The 18,888-nt window shown below is 41.7% G+C and overlaps 2 protein-coding genes across 5 annotated transcripts in view; one reads left to right on the plus strand and one right to left on the minus strand.

The window, feature by feature from the left end:
* The window catches only part of aopep (aminopeptidase O (putative)), an 89,775-nt gene extending 79,233 nt beyond the window's left edge, over nucleotides 1-10,542 (plus strand). For 2 of the 3 annotated variants that reach the window (XM_086030563.1, XM_086030562.1), the window contains exons 15-17: nucleotides 4,250-4,336; nucleotides 4,425-4,577; nucleotides 10,284-10,542. In XM_086030563.1, coding sequence (XP_085886689.1) covers nucleotides 4,250-4,336; nucleotides 4,425-4,565 — 228 coding nt within the window. In that variant the 3' untranslated portion in view covers nucleotides 4,566-4,577; nucleotides 10,284-10,542. Of the gene's footprint in view, nucleotides 1-4,249; nucleotides 4,337-4,424; nucleotides 4,578-10,283 lie in introns of those variants that run through there. The other variant, XR_015086804.1, reaches the window with a different exon arrangement.
* The window catches only part of fancc (FA complementation group C), a 29,066-nt gene continuing 20,318 nt past the window's right edge, over nucleotides 10,141-18,888 (minus strand). The window contains exons 12-17 of one of the 2 annotated variants that reach the window (XM_086030564.1): nucleotides 17,497-17,566; nucleotides 14,763-14,859; nucleotides 14,288-14,465; nucleotides 13,405-13,608; nucleotides 11,622-11,848; nucleotides 10,141-10,390 (exon numbers count right to left, since the gene is read on the minus strand). In XM_086030564.1, coding sequence (XP_085886690.1) covers nucleotides 11,633-11,848; nucleotides 13,405-13,608; nucleotides 14,288-14,465; nucleotides 14,763-14,859; nucleotides 17,497-17,566 — 765 coding nt within the window. In that variant the 3' untranslated portion in view covers nucleotides 10,141-10,390; nucleotides 11,622-11,632. Of the gene's footprint in view, nucleotides 10,391-11,621; nucleotides 11,849-13,399; nucleotides 13,609-14,287; nucleotides 14,466-14,762; nucleotides 14,860-17,496; nucleotides 17,567-18,888 lie in introns of those variants that run through there. The other variant, XM_086030565.1, reaches the window with a different exon arrangement.

An 18,888-nucleotide genomic window follows, 5' to 3' on the forward strand; every position in this document is an offset into this window, starting at 1 on the left:
TTTTCTGAATCTGAGCTGTGATTGGTCGTAGTGAGCAACTGTGATGTCATTTTCAGTTGACTGGAAGTGACAAAACGGCCGCCCCCAGAGATGGCTAAAAAGGAGTGCATTTTTCTGCTTAACTCGTATTCCACAAACGCAAAATTAATCAGAAATCCGTGTTTCAACTAGTGGGCCTGCTGGGAACATATTCTTGAAAAAAATAGGTTTGGGTTTAGTTTTCAAAACTAAGTAGAATTGGCTAAACTCTGAGTGTGACAATTGACTGGTAATCAGTCCAGGGTGTAACCTGTCTACAGGTACATCCTGAAGTCAAGATGGAGGCTATTAAAAAAGGTATTACATTTAAATATTAGTGTATATATCCTGATATTGTTAGTGTATATATCCTGATATTGTTGTCCATGTAATTTGGACTTTTGGATTTTTTTTTTTTTGTTGACGTAAATAGAAAATAATAATAAATTACTACCCTCACAAGGGCAGCGATGCAAAGTAAAGTTTCATTGCCAGATTATTATGTCCATAGTGAGGACATAGTGAGGTTACTACACAGTCCTAGCTAGGAATGCAGTCGTACTAATAACTAACTGTCCGCGTGCAGTCCCCACTGTAATGTGCTCCTGACAGAATTTTAAAAATATGAAATTTTCCAATGAATCAGTCTGGAAGGCTCATTTGTATAGGTTGCTCGCTTTGTGATGATTTATCCAAGATGCTGGAGCTAGCCAGACGCCAGTTTGTACAGACATTCCGAGCAATAAGATTCAAGATGCCTTTGTGATAGCAGTAAATTTATTGTCACGTATTCGAACTTTAACTGTTAATGTTTCCGCACATTATCACAGACTTTAGTCACAAGTATGATATCGACACCGTGGAGGTGTGTGGTGTGATCGTTCGCACTGCAAAGAAGGTAGTATCAGTTGCGGTGGTAGTAATGCGAGGGGGGGGGGGGTCGCACTAATAAATGGAGGAATGTTACTGTCAGAGCGAGAGGGGCACTCTAAGAGGAAGCAGTCAAATTTGAAAAAGGAAAAAAAAGACAAGAAAATGAGAGCATGAACTCCATGCAGCTGCTGCGCCCCGGGGCTCTCCCCAGGAATGTAACCCGAATGTAACAGCTGCCGGGGGGGTGCCTGAGCACGACGACGGGCCGAGGGCCGCGCGGCGCAGCAGGCCTCCAAACGTCAATCGGGGGGGACGTGTGCCTTTGCACCTGCGCGCTTTTTTCTCATGCTCGCCATGTTACCTTGGCAATGGAACGCCTACTTTATTCTCGGAAACAACAATTTAACAAAGATTTGCGGCAAGTACACGCTCACTTGTGAGGCGACCGTTCTGGGTTTCTCAAACAACTTTTATGCTACGTCATACCTTGACTCATGAGTTCAAGTTGACCAAATTCGTAACTGAATTTTCCTGATTGAAATGAGTTAAAGTACTTTTGTAAAGTACAATGTAGAAAAATAGCACTGTATTTGTATATACAATGGAATTAAAATACACTTTTTGACGACCCCTTAGATACAAATTAACGGCTATACATTGTTGCAAATGTTCATTTTTCGCCTTAAACCTATGTATAATACACTGCCTCGATTTGTAATATTATTATTTTATTTTGTCGACTTACCAATGACATTCGGGCTGCATATAAAGTACATTGCAGGTCCAAAAGGCCAATTCCAACTCAAGTTTCCAAGTATATTTCAAGTGACGCGTATCCCAGATATGGCTACGTTCACACGGTGATAGAACACGTTTGTGTGCACGCGCAGGCCGATGCCCGAATTGCATGCATCTACACAGACGTAAACAATAATACATCATAGAAATATTAAACATTACACAACATTTATTAGCCTTTGGCTGACTGTCCAGCTGTATTATGCTTATTTATGATCACATCTTTTTTTCTTTTTTTTTTTTTATAATTTGGAAAAGCCTGGTTCCAAATTAATATTAACCATATGCTTCAAAGAATAAATCACAAAATTATTAAAATACTTGATTAGCACTGACATTGCAACAGCGCACACACTTCAAACACAAACAAAACAAATGGTCGAAAATATCACTCAAGATATCCAATTCAATCGTTTTTCTTTTTAAGATGCCATGACACATAAATGAATTGTGAAACTTCTAGAGCAAAAAAAAAAAAAAAAAGCAAACAAAATGGAAGCATGCTGCGTAAATGCAACCTAATTTTTCTTGATTATTGTTTTATGGTGCGCCTCTTTCCGACTGATGCCTTCAACGTCACGGGTTTTAGTTTCCAAACGGAGGCGAGCCCTTGCTGCCCATTGGAAAAGCAGCATAAGAGTGTTTGTCCTCCAAAGTCCGTCCAGTTCTTTATGAGTGGTCAAGCATCATGTTTTTTTTTTTTTATCCAATCAAGCCTCCTCCCTTGTTGAGGAGCATCTTCAAAAATCAGGTTGATGTCCGACCTTGACAAGGTCACGCGCTCGGAGATGGTCACGTCTGGACTGCAGTGGGTCAGGACGGCAGCCAAAATACACTCGCGCGCCTTCAGCCAGCACAGATGAGCCGTCAGCTCCATTTAAAGTGTTTTCGTGGCTGCCCGCCAAGCGGGGAGCCGAGCACTGCCTCGTACCTTCACTCGCTTGTTTTTTTGTTTGGGACTCAAGGAGACCTGGACATAGAGTAAAAGGGCTTGATGAGGCTTGAGCAATTGCATTTAATTTTTTTATGTTATGGGTTATGAACCTTATCCCAAAGGTTCTTATCACTGTTTTTATTAGTATTTTTTTTTTCAGATTCAGAAAAAAAGTTGAGCCGCCGGGCACCGAATGTTGTTTGTTTTGCTAGTTCCTTAGTAAAGTGTGCCCATTTGTACCATCTTGACCATTTTTTATTTTTTATTTTTTTTTTATGTGAGCCACCTCACACATGAAGAGAATAAACAAATCAGCAAGCGCGTTCTTATAGCTCTCATACCGTTGGCCTATATTCTCCCGTTCACACCGACGTCCTTTCTTACACGCGCCGACTTACACGCACTTTTCATCTATGCATAATCTCCCGTCCGGACTTCTGACAATCCAACAGGCATAGGCTGGAAATGAACGTGGAAACACCCAAGAGGTGCAATTCGCCGACAGCCGAGGCTGACTTCAAATCATGGAAGGTGGCTCATTGCTGCCACGAGTGAAATCCATGAAAAAGATAAAGCACACTTTGGCAAGATGCAATGCGTGCTGCGTCGTCTGCCAGTGGGCATGTGCCGGCCGCTCCGGCCTACACCTTTCAAAGGGAGCTTTTTTTTGTTCTTGTTCTATCTTACATAAAGCCAGAGGTGGGTAGTAACGAGTTACATTTGCTCCGTTACATTTACTTGAGTAAGTTTGGGGAGATTTTCTTTTAAATCACTATACTTTTTACTTTTGCTTGAGTAGATTTGTGAGGAAGAAACTGTCTTACTTCGCTACATTAGGCTACATTGAACCCGTTACTTGAATCCCCTTCGCGTACGTACGTGTCACTCTCTCTCTGTCTGAGAAAAGCGCATTTACTTTGTCACTGCGCCAGGCTCTGCCATGTGACTGCGTTTCGCCAATCAAACGTAGCCATTTGGCCGTATAGCCCTGCAGTCTCGTCGCGTGATCATATTCAACTTCAGCGGATCAAAAATGTCACGCAGCAATGCCGACTATGCGGACACAAAAGAGGAGGTTTTTTGGGGGGGAAAATGTTTGTTTTTGCATGTTTTGTCACATACACACAGACTGAAACACAGACACACACACACACACACACACATACACATTTTATACGAGTTCATGGGCTACTTTGTTGTTCTGCCTGCGGAGCCTGTTAAAAAAAAAAAGTACAGTACAAATTTTCTGCTACTTGTGCTTAATTTATTTCTTTTATTTATACTATTATTTTATTGTTTATTAAAGTACTTGAATTCCCCTTAAGATTATTTGAAGTTACTCTTTAATTAAATGTAATTCATTTTATTGATTGGATTGACTTTAATTTGCCTGAAGATGATTGTTTTGTATTTTCGCCTGACTGAATGGTTGTTTTAAAAATAAATAAATAAATAAATGAGACGCTACGGTTACTCACTACTTGAGTAGTTTTTTCACCAAGTACTTTTTTTGACTTTTACTCAAGTAATTATTTGGATGACAACTTTTTACTTCTACTTCTAGAGTCCTATTATTCTGAAGTAACAGTAACCGCATTTGTATTTTCCCTCCGCTGTGACTTGCAGGTGCGCCATCGCTGGTGCGAGCTGGTGATCAAACACAGACACGTCAAGGCTTATGGCGACGTGGAGCGCTTCCTGCTTCGTGACCAAGTAAATAACACACACACACACGCGCGCGCGTCATGTGAACTGCTTCACACACTCGTTACGATCAAACAGTGTGTTTGTACACCGATAGGCGATGGGCGTGTATCTGTACGGCGAGCTGATGGTCCAGGAGGACGCCGAGCAGCAGGCTCTGGCTCGTCGCTGCCTCTCGTTGGCCGCGGAGGAAATGGACCAATCGGCACGCGGGGTGGTGGAGGAGATGGTGCTCTGACAGCTGAGAGAGGTCTGTTCCCGCTCTTCGTCGCTACTGACGTTAACGTGACTCGCCCTTCATTTCATAGCTCTTGTCGTGCTGTATGATCTTCAGCTTTACCTCCCCCCGAGGTTTTTTTCTTCTTTTTTTTACTGGTGGATTTATCCCTTTATTTGTATTTGTAAAGCTTCCCCGTCCACACTTTTTGATCCAATATCCAGTTCAGACATATTTGGTCATTGATTCTATTGACTATTATGACAACTGTCCAAAATACTTTTGCGCCACTGAAAATAGCATCCATCTAGGTTACTCTCCGGGAATTGAATTTAAAGTGTAACAAAATGTGTTTACTGATTGAGTTCACAGGTGATACACTAAGTTTGTTTTGCCTTGGCGGAGGTACGTGTTGTCTCGTTGAATTCGTGCTGACATGTACTCTGTTTTAAGGTCCTTAATGATCACCACTAGCAGTCTTCCACTCCACTCGGGAGTCACCTCTCTTACCTACACTGACACATTCCTCCCTGATCCCTTTGTGTGTGTGTGTGCGTGGGGGAAGGGGGGGGGGGGGGGTCATGCATATTTTCAGTCTCAGGATGGGGCCTTTTCCATGCACTCCTAGTAGCGCCGTCAGGATGTGTTTGTCAGAGAAGGAATTTGAGAATGTGGAAAGAGAAGTGTGTGTGTGTGTGGTGGGGGGCGGCGGGTGGATAGTCGGGGGGGAGTGTCAATTTTTGAGTCTTAAAAAGGGAAGTCAACCCAAACATATTTTTTTTCAAGAATATGTTCCTAGCAGGCTCACTAGTTAAAACACGGCATTCGGATTAATTTTGCGTTTGCGGAATATAAGTGAAGCGTTTTTAGCCATCTCCGGGGGCGGCCATTTTGTCTTCTGTCGACTGAAAATGACATCACAACTGCTCACAACGACCCGTCACGGCTGACCTGTTTTCTGAATCTGAGCCGTGATGGGTCGGTGTGAGCAGTTGTGGTGTCATTTTCAGGCAATAGAAGTGACAAAATGGCCAATGGGGTGGATTAACACTTATTCCATAAATGCAATATATTTATCAGAATGCCCTGTTTCAGTTTAGTGGGCTTGCATAGAACATATTCTTGAAAAAAATATGCTTGGATTGATTCTCCCCTTTAACCACTAATTGTCTTCTGCTGTGTGTGCGGCCGGAATTTTCACCGTCCGGAGTATCGGACTAGTCGAGCCAGACCGGCCACAAGCTTGTGAATGGCACACGTTCCCCTTTCAATTCTCATTTTTTTCTCATGAATGTCCCATTTTTACTGCATTCCTCCGCAAAAGCCCTTCAAAGTCCCGTAGGTTGATATAGTGGCAAGATGTCCCGATACTTCTGTCCACTGAGCGTATATTAGACTTGTCAACATGTTTGCTGGAAGGAAAAACATTTTTATTCAAGTCTTCTGTGGGAATGACCTTGATGTGCTGCTTTCAACACAGGTCCACATTAACCCGAGTGACTGATTTCCAGCTCGAAATCCTATTTTACGTAGGTCACCACCACAACACTGATTTTATCTTTTATCACACACACACGCGCGCACGCATACACTCTCAACTAGACATCTTGCTGCCCAGGATGTGAAAGGCTTTTTGCGCATCTGTCTGTATCCTGATAAATGGCTCCGTCTGACATTTGTTCGTTTGTACTTGCCCAGCTCGTCATCGTACATCACTGCATCTTTTCCATCTCTGTCCCTTTCTTGGTGTAGCACAAGGCGCTAAATTGTGATTGGACTGGTGGAAATCGGTCTTTTGAGTTCAATTAACCAACTATAAACCTAGTACTCCTACAATATACCCCATTGGACCGATTAGTTAACAGTGACATTTTCCAGCTACCGGTAGACAGTACATCGGGTCCTTGGTTTACAATACAGTGGTGACCGATTCGTGCATATTTGTACTTAAGTCGGACTGTGTCGCAGTATATCAAATTTTTTTTATCAAGGGAGGGCTTTAGATGTCCCTAAAAATATTTGGGTGGCTAATTTAATGAAAATGTTTTGGAATTTATAACCTATGACGTTTCAGGAAAAAAAAATCCACCTGTTGCTGGAGCTATTAATTCATAAATACTACATCATAATAATAGTAATAATAATATTATTTTGTTGTTGTTGTTATTTTTAAAAGCTGATTTGACAAAAAAAAAAAAAAGAGCATATTCGGCATCAACGCAATAAATATATAATCTGCAAAGGTTTACTTGCATCTCTGATTAAAAGATTATAAGTAAAAAGATGATGACCAGTGCAATCAAAATGAGAAAACAGTACGCCACCAACTGTGAGTGACCTTTTCTTAAAACGCCGTCTAAACCAGTCAGTGCCATTTGCAACCTCAAAACTTTGCATGATGCATTAACATACCTGTCTTATAACTCTAATTTATACGTTTTCCCAGTATTTTATGCGTTTTTTGATCACTCCAAATTGTGTACGTTGTATAACAATTTTTGTAGGGGGGAAAAAAAAAATAATTAAAAACTCGTTTTTTGTTAGACCGATCTCGTCTTGCCCATTTCGGCTCTAATCCGGAGCGTCCGTTAGCGATTAGTAAACTTCAGTCGACTTTCACGAGCATAGCGCACCACCTGCCCCACCCCCGGTGATCGATAAAAACTGTGGGAGAATCTACATAAAAAACGTCCGGTCCGTTTGGCCCACCTCTCTCGCTGAGCGAAAATGACTGTATAAGATTATATATAGTTACTTTGTAAGCTTATATACAGAAAAGTACGGGCAAATGAGAACTTTTGTAAGATTCAGCACAGCCCGGGGTTGACAGGTATGCATTAATATATAAGTGCTACCTAATATTTTCGCATTACCATGAATTTGTCGAAGAGTGGCACGCCCTTAAATTGGAAGGATTGCCTTTCTCGAACACTCACTCTTTGTAAGTCGTGCTACCTGAAAAATTGCCAGCAGAGCCAGCTTTTTCAACTTGAGGAAAAGTCTCGTCAGTGGAAGGGGGGCGGGGTATGGGGGGTAGTGTCAATTTGCCTGCACTGAAAACTCCTCTTCAAAAAAAAAAAAAAAAAAGCCCACACAGCTGATGGCAAGTTTTAGCAATTTTGAAACAGCCAAGTTTCGCAGGCCTACCGAAAGCCTCTTGTATGTTGTCATCCAAGGCCAAAAAGCTCAGGTCCATTTGTGGATAACACCCCAGTGACAAGACATGGTCGCAGTTATTTTTGAAGGGTTTGCGATAACATACACAACCCCCCCCCCCCCAAAAGAGGCCCTTGGAACAAACTAATTCTACAGTTTGTGAAAACAAAAGTGGACCTGAGTGCTCCACAACTCTGGCCAATTAAAATGATGGATGATTCTACTCCCTGGCTGTATGAATGTTTTTTTTTGTTGTTGTTTTTACAACTTGGTTTCCCCCACAGTTCCCCCCCCCCTCCAAAGTGTTGCTAGTTGAGATCAGAGCAAGCCTTGAAAACATGTCCGTGCATCTATCAGGGCTTTTTTTTTTTTCTTCAAAGGAAAGACGGGTGGTCTCTCCGTCCCAGCATTCCCTCCGAGCGCCGCATGCCTTCGGAATCCTTCTTGATCCGCTTAATGAGGGGCATATCGCCGGGTTGGCCGAGCGTGGCCAATGAAAGCAAAGATCGGCATATTGACTTTTTTTCAGTATGCTTAACGTTCCCCCAGAGAAAGTTTGGATTTTAGAGCGGGAAAAAGTGAGGCGCAAGATTGTCGCGATGCCCACTGTCTGGGCTGTGGGGGTTCCTGGCGTGCTGATTTGTGACTTGTGATAAAAATCACATTGCCAGGGATTACCACACAGCCCCGACCCGACCGGCTGCCATGGCAGCCACAGTCACAACAGTCTCAAAAGTGAAGAAGACATGATTATCCAGGAGTGTGGGAGCAGTCGGCCATGATTAGGAAAGCGGGGGTCTTCGTGCGTGCGTGCGTGCGTGCCTGTCTCGCTGCCCTAAACAGGTCGTACGTGTGTTGTCTCGTCTCCAGGCAGGCACAGAGCTTAGCTGATTGGTGAACAGTGATTATTTCCTCTTTGTTCACAGTGGCTAAGTTCTGCACCTGAGGAGAACATTGTCCCCAAGACAGAAGCAAGAGACTCAAGTACAGAAAAAGGGCCTTCCCACCAACTCCTGACTGATTGACGCATTGATGAAGGGGCATGTGGCATCCATATATAGTACATTCAAGTGACGCGTGCGGCTGAGGGTGGGGGTGGGGGGGCATCCATCTAGACGAGGACGGATGCGTGAATTAGAAATGAGGTCCGTGTCGAGCATGTCATCAGTCCACCTATATTTAGGGCCTATTAAAAGGCTAATGGCCATCAACGGGCCATTAAAGAGAGCGCTGGCCATATGACGGTCTACACTGTAGAAGGCCGTGATTTATGACGCCATAATGGCGCACGACCATCAGCGCAATCAAACTGTTGATAGTGGAAAAGCATTTGACGGATTTATGGCGTTTAGGTTCTTGTTTATGATGTTTGGGTGGTTTATGACATTTTTTTTTTTTTGGTAACCATTCTGCTGAGAGTAGGTTGATGTCTTTAAACGCCTTTCACAAACGGCAACGATTCAGTCACAGCTAGACGGAGCCCCAGACATGAATCATATCATAAAACGTAGCATATGATTAATAGGCAGCAAGAAATGGGCTCGGCCTCCTGTGCCTACTGAGCTGATAATCAGTCCTACACAACCACTGGCTCAGTTCAGCAGGAACAGGCGTCCAGTCCACTCGCCAACAACAGTCGCATGAACGGAGCAAGTCGGCGCAGGAGTTGTTTTGCATCTTTTTAGAAAATGTATTATTTTCAAAAAGCATCTTTTCTTACGTGCATTTTTTTTCTTCAAGCATCATTTTGTCTAGTATTATTTTTGTATTTTTTTCATGTAAAATACTTATTTCACAAGCTTTTTTTCAATGTATTCTTAATTTACATTTCCCAAGCTTTTTCTGTCTTCATTTTTTAAGCTTTTTATTTTTCATGTTAAAAATACTTTTAGGAATTTTACAAGCACTACTTTTCATTTGATTTCTCATCTATCTCTTTATTCATGTTTCTTTGTTTTTAACAATCATAAGCATTTTCTTTTTCAAGCATTACTCTGCTATATATAATTATTGATTGTAACATATTTCAATCGTTTTATTTTTTGTGTTTTGTATTTTCTTTTCAAGCATTTTGAATCGTTTATTTTTTCAAGCAATTAATTATTTTTCCAGCAGTATCTATTTTTGGGTTCATTTTCTTCAATCATTTTTTAATTGATATATTAATATATTTTTATTTTTATTCGTTTATTTTTCACTAAAATGCATTTTATTAGATTTTTAGTATTTGTGTTTTTTAACATAATTTCCAGTCCTCATTTTTAAAATGTTATTTCACAGCATTTGTTAAAACCATTTTTTTTTATAAATCCTCAGTCTCTTCAGTTTAAAATGCCATTTGCTTTGTTTATTTGGTTTGATTGCATGGGGTCTACCAAACTTTGGACTGTTTTTTGTTTTTGCCAATGGTCAGCAAAACATCAACCCACCAAATTGAAACTGATCAGTTGCAAATGTGTTTTATTATCATGCACAATGTGTCCGATAGAAGGTGTATGTAAAAGTCCCGTATCCTCTGCATGTGAGTGTGCCTTGTAGCTCCGGTTCCGTAACGGGCGCCCCTCTTTCTCTCTCTCCTCCAAGGCTGCTGACAACAGACGAGGATGTCAGGAGGTCGTGCGAGGTTGGAGCATTCGCGGCGACCACTTGGAATGTTTGTGGTGGTCCGACGGTGTGGCCGAGGCTACTAACTGGAGAGGAAACATTGAAAAGAAAAAAAGGAACATTGGTGGGGAGGTGGTCAACTTTAAACAATGGACGCTGCTTCATAGTCACTTCTGTGGTAACGCACAAAAATGTCACTTTTTTCCATCTGAAATAAAAATGTGAGAGAAGAACTTGATCTGTGTGTTTGTGCTGTGTTTAGTCTGAGGCTCCAATCAGACTGTGAAGAGTTTAGACTGGAAATTCATTCAGGTGTTTTCATACATAACACATGACTTCATGTAAGAGATACAGCACAATGTGAATAAGAACGTGGGAAGCACAGACAGGGTCAAGATAGAATAATAAGAGATCAGTTTCTTCAAATGACGGTGCAACGGTCATAATGCGACGAACAAATTCACTTAATTCAATCAACACTGAATAATACACAGTAGCAGTAGAGAATTTGGTATTTGCTTGTATTCATGCATTACAGTTTTTAAAAAATGTTTCAATGCTACAATTTAAAAAATTATGTCAGTATAAAAAGCTGTGAGAAAAGATATAGGAATGAAACTCTTGGAATAAGTTGTACTATGAGAAAAAAAAAAAGTAACATTAATAGCGTTTTAAAGTTTAATAAAAGTTTTAATGTTATGATCAAAAAGTTGTGATTGATATAGAAAAAAAAACTGAGAAATTATACTAGAAAGGCCAAAAAGTCATGAAAATACTCTAAAAGTAAAGCTGTATTAACATAAAAAAGTTGAAATGTTACGTGAAAAAGTAGCCATGTTGAATATTGCAAGAAAAAAAGTGTTAATGTTGATGTTAAATAACTATTGCTAGGAATTTTGTAATATGACCAAGTTAGATAGCAATCAGAATAATAGAAAAAAAGGTGCAGTATTACGAGAAAAAAAGGTAGTTAGTTTTGAGCACTTATTACAGTCGCTTGTTTTTTTTGTTTTTGTTTTTTTTGCAATGATGGTATCTCGGCATTGCTACGATATGCTGTGATGTATTGCCCAAGCTTCTACCCAACCCAAAGTTTGACATGTATTCATTGCAGGCTGACTATTCAGCGCTCCACTGTCCTTGTTAGCTGTGTGTGCGCGCGCGTGCCTGCGTGTGGTTAGACTAACGTCCTGCCCCGACCGTGGCCTTCATTAACAATGCTAACGTTGCTCATGAAGCAGACCCTGAACTGACACTCACCAGGGTGTGTTACCATCCAGTGTGTGCGTCCGTGTGCCTGTGTGTGTGAGGCCCCACCTGGGTGAGTGTCAGTGGTGGGCGTCTCCCGCATGAGTGAGGTCCGGTTGCTGCGACGATGGCGGTAGCGCGGGGATGGCGAGCGCGTTCTGAAGCTGACGGATCCTGACAGAGGCCGCGCGGGGGTCACCGGACATCGGGCGATTGCCGCTTCCCGTGCCGAGCCGACGCTCCAGCAGGCTCAGGACGCGCGCCGCTTCGCTGACCGGGCCGGACGCAGCCGCCACCTGGTGCCATCCGCACACACGCCTAATTATATGCAAACTCATTCGACAGCTTGGTAGTTATTATCACACGGAGACACAAATGGCATACGTGTCCTCACTGTAACTTTAGCTTGGCACCCACAAGCTTGCTGTGCACCATTTCCACAGAACGTATAGAAAGGGGGGAAAAGACGCAGGGATCCACTTATTTAAAGCGGAAGTCAACCCAAGCATAATTTTTTCAACAATATTTTCCCCGCAGGCCCACTAGTTGAAACACAGCATTCTGATTAATTTTGCGTTTGTGGAATATAAGTTAAGTAGCAAAATGCACTTGTTTTTAGCCATCTCCGGGGGCGGCCATTTTGTCTTCTGTCGACTGAAAATGACATCACAACTGCTCACAACCACCAATCACGGCTGACCTGTACTCTGAATCTGAGCCGTGATTGGTCGTTGTGAGCAGTTGTGATGTCATTTTCAGTCGACAGAAGACAAAATGGCCGCCCCAGAGATGGCTGAAAACGAGTGGATTAACACTTATTCCACAAACGCCAAATTAATCAGAAAGCCCTGTTTCAACGAGTGGGCTTGCATAAAACATATTCTTGAAAAAAATATGTTTGCGTTGACTTCCGCTTTAAAGATGGATGGATGGATGGAGAGAGGGAGGGAATGAAGGGAGGCCTGGTGGACAGGTGGTACGAAAGGAAAGAAGGAAGTAAGGGAGGGCGGACGAATGGTACAGTATGAAAGAAGGACAGGTGGACGAAAGGAAGGGTAGAATGGAGAAGGAAAGAACGCCGGGAAGTCAGGGTGCGATGGTGAAAGGAAGAAACTGAAAGGAAAGGTGGAAGGCAGGATGGATGAAGGAGGGAAGGGTGGTTGGACAGAGGCCAATCAAAAAGAAGGAGATATGGAAGGATGAAGGTTGGCATCAAAGGAAAGAAGGGAGGTTGTTAAGGATGGAAAAAGGGAGAGGCGGGAAGAATGCATGAAAGGAGGACAGATGCAAAAGAGGGAGGAAGGACGGACGGTATGAAAGAAAAAAGGAAGGGGTAAGGAAGGAACGATGGTAGGGAAGGAAGAAGGGCTGATATAAAAGTAAGGACAAATGAAGGAAGGTTGGTTGGATGGATGTACGAGACCAAGAGAAGTAAAGAAGGTAGGCTAGGGTGCTGACTTATGTATGGAAGGATGGAGGAAGGCAAACGAAGGAAAAGAAAGATCGATGAAGGCAAGCAGGAAGGATGGTGACTTGGAAGGAAGGAAGCAAAGTATGTAGGCAGGCAGGTATGAAAGAAACATGAACTCTTGTTTAGAACCCTCCCCCTGGCTTGAAACCCGATTTTTAAGAGGGCTGGTATTTGGGCATTGCTCGGATATGCGGCGTTTCTTTCTTGTCTCAGCATCCCACACAAACCAGATTAAGATTCACGTAAATGCAATGTGTACGATTTTATAGCTGCGGTTTGCAACCGGCTCCTCTGACGTCCGGATTTTGGCCTGTTTTACTGCCCCTTCGCCCCTTTCCCCCTCGGAGGGTGCACATCCCATCTTCATGGCGCCCACCTCACCGCTCGCACGATGCGCGCGGAAACGCCGCGCGGCTGGCGGGAGAAAACGGCAAAGTTGACCGCCAGGCCCAGGATCAACGTCGGCGACGGCCGCCGAGCGCTCGTGGAGACGACGGCCAGCAAAGCGCCGAGCGGCTCCGCCGGTTGGAGATGACCGGCTGAGAAAAGGCTGCGCATCCGCTCCCAGACTTGTCGGGCACACGCCTGCGGATCCAAAGCGGAAAGTCAATACTTGCACAACCGCGGAAAGGCGGCCACAGACGACGGCCCGTCTCCTCCGTTATGAGAGGAGGCGGCCCAACGGCTGGAATCAATACTTCTTCATCCCCCTCCTCCCTCGGATGGCGCTCATCCATTATTTACTTTTTAATGTGTCTCTTCCTTCTGTGTGTTTGCTCTTCACACGTGGCATACGGCCAATTGCGTCCACCCAGGGCTTTGCTGTTAGCAATTTAACACCGAAGAGAATCTCGGGGGTTGACATTTTGTGCCCGTTCGCTTTTTCATTTTCAAGACATTGTGGCCGAGTGCGATTTTTCACAACGTTTTAGAACTGTCGTCTAGGAAGGAGACACATCTTTTTTTTTTCAAGTCGTACTCCCACGTTTAAATGAATGTATCGTTTCAAGTCCAAAAAGTGGGATACGGTGGCGCCCCGCGACCGCAATGGCCCGGAAATAGAAAAAATCCGCATACAATTGACGACCACTGAAATGCAAAGGGGCTGAGGATGTTAAATCAATTTGGACTTCTGCGTTTTGATTTCAATGTTTCATTTATCCCATAATAGAGGGTTAAAATCCCCCAGACTATCATGACCATGTATAACTCGGGGTGTTAGTTGACCTTTGAGTCGATACTGTTTCTGGGAAGACGACGTTACCAGTCGTTGGTTCCTGTGGTGCCCCCTGTTGGTGGGGTGGTGGTAAAAGGTCAGCAGCCACAGCAGAGGGTGGCAGTCTTGGGGCTGGGTGGTGGCCAGCAACTGGAGGGCCTCCTGCACCCAGTGGGAACACTGGACCAGCAGGAACCAGGCCTCAAACACCACGCCAACACCATCACTAGAAAGATGACATCACATAGTAGGGCTGAACGGCGCTGGAAATAATCTAATTGCGTTCTTTTTTAAAAAATTTTTTTTTATCCCTCAATCTCGTAATTGTGATTTAATACGGGATGGGTTTTTCAAGGGCCACTTCCCTGTGTATTTTATTAATAAACAAGGAATAAATTCATCTGTATTGCAATAAATACAATCAGATTACACAATAGTGCAACCCAAATGCGTTTTCCCCCCCCCCCAAATTAATTTGATTAACTGTTGAGCCCTAAATAGGTCGATAGATGGAGCGTCTAACCCGCCGCTGCCTCCTGCCTCCTCTTCCCCCTCTGTCAGTCTTCGTAATGAGTCGCTGAGCCAGTTCAGGTGACGTCTGCGAGCCTCCCCAGACGCCTCTGCAAAGGACACATTCGTGCGCACACACCCCCGCACACAAATCTGCCCTTTTTACACTCAATTACTATCTGAAATTCCTGTGACTGTGCAATTCAGGAAAATTCACACTTTTTAAGCACACTTTAATGATCTTCAATACAACAGTTTCAGCAACTATTTTGTCCTTACAAAGATATCGAATTTAACGTTTATTTCGTGTGATTGCGGTTTACAGTGCGGTAGAACCAGGAACTGGCTGTGTCTGATATTTTAGGCCATCTCTCAGTAGGATATATTATTTTCCATTAAAATGTAAAAAGTGACATTGCTGACAGTTGTGAATTTCATGATAGCTCTTTTTAAACTGCCTACGAAAGCCACCAACTTTTTCACCGAGGTTGCTGTTCTATATAAACGGCGCTGACACGCAAAGGCGGACTTCTCACGCACCGCCATTTTCCGCCACTGCGACGTTGCGCACATTTTGAATGTTAAAACTGCAGGAAATGAAAAACTTTGTCCTTAAATAATGATCCAATTAAAATGTACTGCACATTACAAAAAAATGTGCCTAAAAACAAACAGCTTTTGAAAAATGAAATGCAAATGTATGAACTACAAAGTCAATTAAAACTGAAGTGTACTTTGGCAGTGATTCTTTCACCTACCACTAGAGGGAGCCCACAAACCACTAGTGGTAATAGTACCCACAATTTGCGAATTACTGTGTTAATGATCGGCAAATGAATGGATGGATGAATATTATTTTGGAAAGGGGCAGTATGGTAACTTAGGTACTTGTTTTTAACCACCCACCTCATCGTCAGGAGATCTTGTATCGAATGTGCATGGCGACATCTCTCTGAATATTCTCTCTAGCTTCCTCCCATATCTCAAAAACAATACTTCTGCGTTTCATTGTGTGAACCGTTGTTCGTCTACAATGTCTACCCTGCGATTAGTTACAGAAAATAGATGATATAAAGGCAGAATGTTTTACTGAGTCTAAGTGATATCGTGCAAGTGTACCTAATAAAGTGTCTGGTTAGTGTACAGTGCAGTACTTCTTGGTTCAACCCTCGGGCCGTGTTTTAACAATGCAAAGGCAACTTTTCAGTGAGCGGAAATCAGGATAAAAAAAAAAAAATGTGAAAAGTTCAGCTCGTCACACTTCTCATTTCCATTCGGCTCCTGCAAAGGATTAGCCTTTCTCGTGCAAACACCAAAATAAGTAGTAATCATTAACTCCGAGTTCTGGCTGCGATCCAGTGTTCCCTTAATGGCGCCATTCATGTCAATCCTTCCTCAACACATGCGGGCCAGGTGTGGGCACACATTGATAAGCACAACTAGACATGTTCATCCCAACAACACTGGAGACGACCACAAAATGATGACCTGTGTTAGTTGCGCGTGGCCAATAGGATGAAGGAGTGTTTTCCACCACAATGTAAATAAATACTACTACCGAGACTTACACGTTTAAATTGTTCCATGGCCAAACTCTTACTTTTCCCCGTTGTGCCCATCTAAAAACACCACCATCTTTTTTTGTTACATTTTTTTCAATACAGAAAAAATTGCACCGTTTTGTATCAAATATAAGTAAATAGAAAAATAAAGAAAGAATGTAATTACTATACCCACTGTAGCAGGGCTCTTTCAGCTTAAAGCGCAAACATTTTTTTTTCCAAGAATATGTTCTATGCAAGACCACTAGTTGAAACTGGGCATTCTGATTAATATTGCGTTTGTGGAATAAGTGTTATTCCACTCGTTTTTAGCCATCTCAGGGTGCGGCCATTTTGTCTTCTGTCGACTAAAAATGACATCACAACTGCTCACAACAACCAATCGCGGCTCAGATTTAGAAACCACGGCTGGCCTGGTTTCTAAATCTGAGCCTCTTTCTCTTGTCTTGTAATGGGTTCATATATATATTTTTTTTAAAAATGCAAAACTTGAGGAAGAAAAAAAACAACTTTTTGCCGATTTTAAGAGCACTAATAACAGCTGTTTGAATCGTCCAGCTGATTAATTGGTCAGGCCCTCATATTTTCAACCTTACAATCCTACTTGTCATGTGTAAACATTTTTAAGCCTTGAGAAATATTGATTTATACATTTGAATGCCACATTTTTACATTCATGGATTCAATGCCCTTTTAAGACTTTTTAAGGATCCGTGGCGACTCTGTGTAGCATTTCGTGTTGGATTGTGTCATTAAGGGGTGTGGCCAAGTGAGTGACGTTAGGAGCTGGAAGTTGGTTGGTCTGCATGTGAGCATCTGGGTCACATGAGCTGCGGTCTACTGCAGCTCCTTGCCAGTGTTCTCATTTTGGATTTGAGTGCCTGACAGTGTCACTACAGCTTTTGTATTGATTGTGTAAGTGTACCTAATGTTTGGACCGATGATGAGCGCGCATGAGTTGGCTTATAAGGAAGCAGCTCACAACCAAGCTTAATACTTTTAATAGCTGATGGCTGACACTGACTGCACATCATGTGAGAGCAATCATCACTGTCATTAACCAGTATTGACTGGCGAAACAATTATTCATTCACTGCATAGCAGGAAGCTGCATCTAGTTCGGATAATACAAGGTATTGTGCATTGAGTGAATAGATAGACACACACACACACACACACACTGACCTGGAGGCTGCGTCAAGAGCGGAAGCAGCAGATTTGGGGGGCAGTGAGGGAAGAAGGCCTTCAAAGGGGTCTGAAGTGAGACCAAAAAAAAAAAAAAGTGAATGAATGAGTGGCACTCTGCCAATGACAAACGTTGAGGTTGTGTGGCAGTGACACACTAGTTGCGGAGTGTGTTATAACGTAGCGTGTAATAGGTTAGCGTTTCGGGCAGTGCCACAGCAGTCATCAAGATGACGTCTGTTGAGCAGGCTGCCACTGCCATCTAGTGTTTCCAAAAATGGGCAATCCAAGTATTCGAAAACGCTTTGATGGAATTCTACACCACTACAAAAAAATAAATAAACCTTGTGACAATCAAAACTAAGACAGCAATTTGAGAGTTTGCATTAAATCTGTGTTCCTAATATTGTGGCCAGGGTGGCATGGTCTGAAAAAATGTTGTAATTTTACATGAATATGGTAAGTAAAAACATAGGCATATTATTTCCTAAAATCCTAATGTTATATTATATATAGTTGTAAATATATATATATATATATATATATATATATATATATATATATATATATATATATATATACGTATAATTATATATACGTATATATATATATATATATATACATACATATATATATAATTATATATACGTATATATATATATATATATATATATATATATATATATATATATATATATATATATATATATATATATAACTATATATAACTATATATATCTATATATACATATATAGATATATATAGTTATAACAGATAAAATAAAAATATTACAAGGAAAGATTTATTTCACTAGATTAAGTCAAAATATGTATATATTAAGCAAAAATGTTTAGTGGATATATTCAATGTTTTGACAGCATACAAGATCAAGTCAAAATATTGCAAAGGAAAAACTTACAATATATTCATAAACGAGGTAAAAATTATAAACGAGGTAAAAATTATATTTTAGCAGATAGTCCTAATATTACAATAAATAAATTTGAAGTCATGACATAATATAACATATAAGGGTAAGAAATACTCTGTTAGATGAAGTCATAATATTAAGAGGGAAAACAAATTACCGGTATACATAGAGTTGCAACATTGGTAACAATATACAATGAAAACTTATTTTAGTAGCTAGGGATACGACACTCAACTCAAGATTTATTTATAAATAAATAAATAAAAAATATTACAAAGGAATAAATTATTTTACAGGATTTTCATATTACAAGAGACGTTTTTACTTCACTAAATAAAGGCAGAATTTTAGAAGAAAAAAAAAAAAACTTGGAGCTTCCCCAAAATTAAGATGAAATATCAAGAATACATTCAGAATTGGCCTCATGCAGGCCAGTCTCAGTAAACGGTCTGCTATCATT

The sequence above is a fragment of the Filicampus tigris genome, chromosome 5 (genome assembly GCF_054856515.1).
Source record: "Filicampus tigris isolate MCC_2025a chromosome 5, RoL_Ftig_1.0, whole genome shotgun sequence".
NCBI lineage: Eukaryota > Metazoa > Chordata > Actinopteri > Syngnathiformes > Syngnathidae > Filicampus > Filicampus tigris.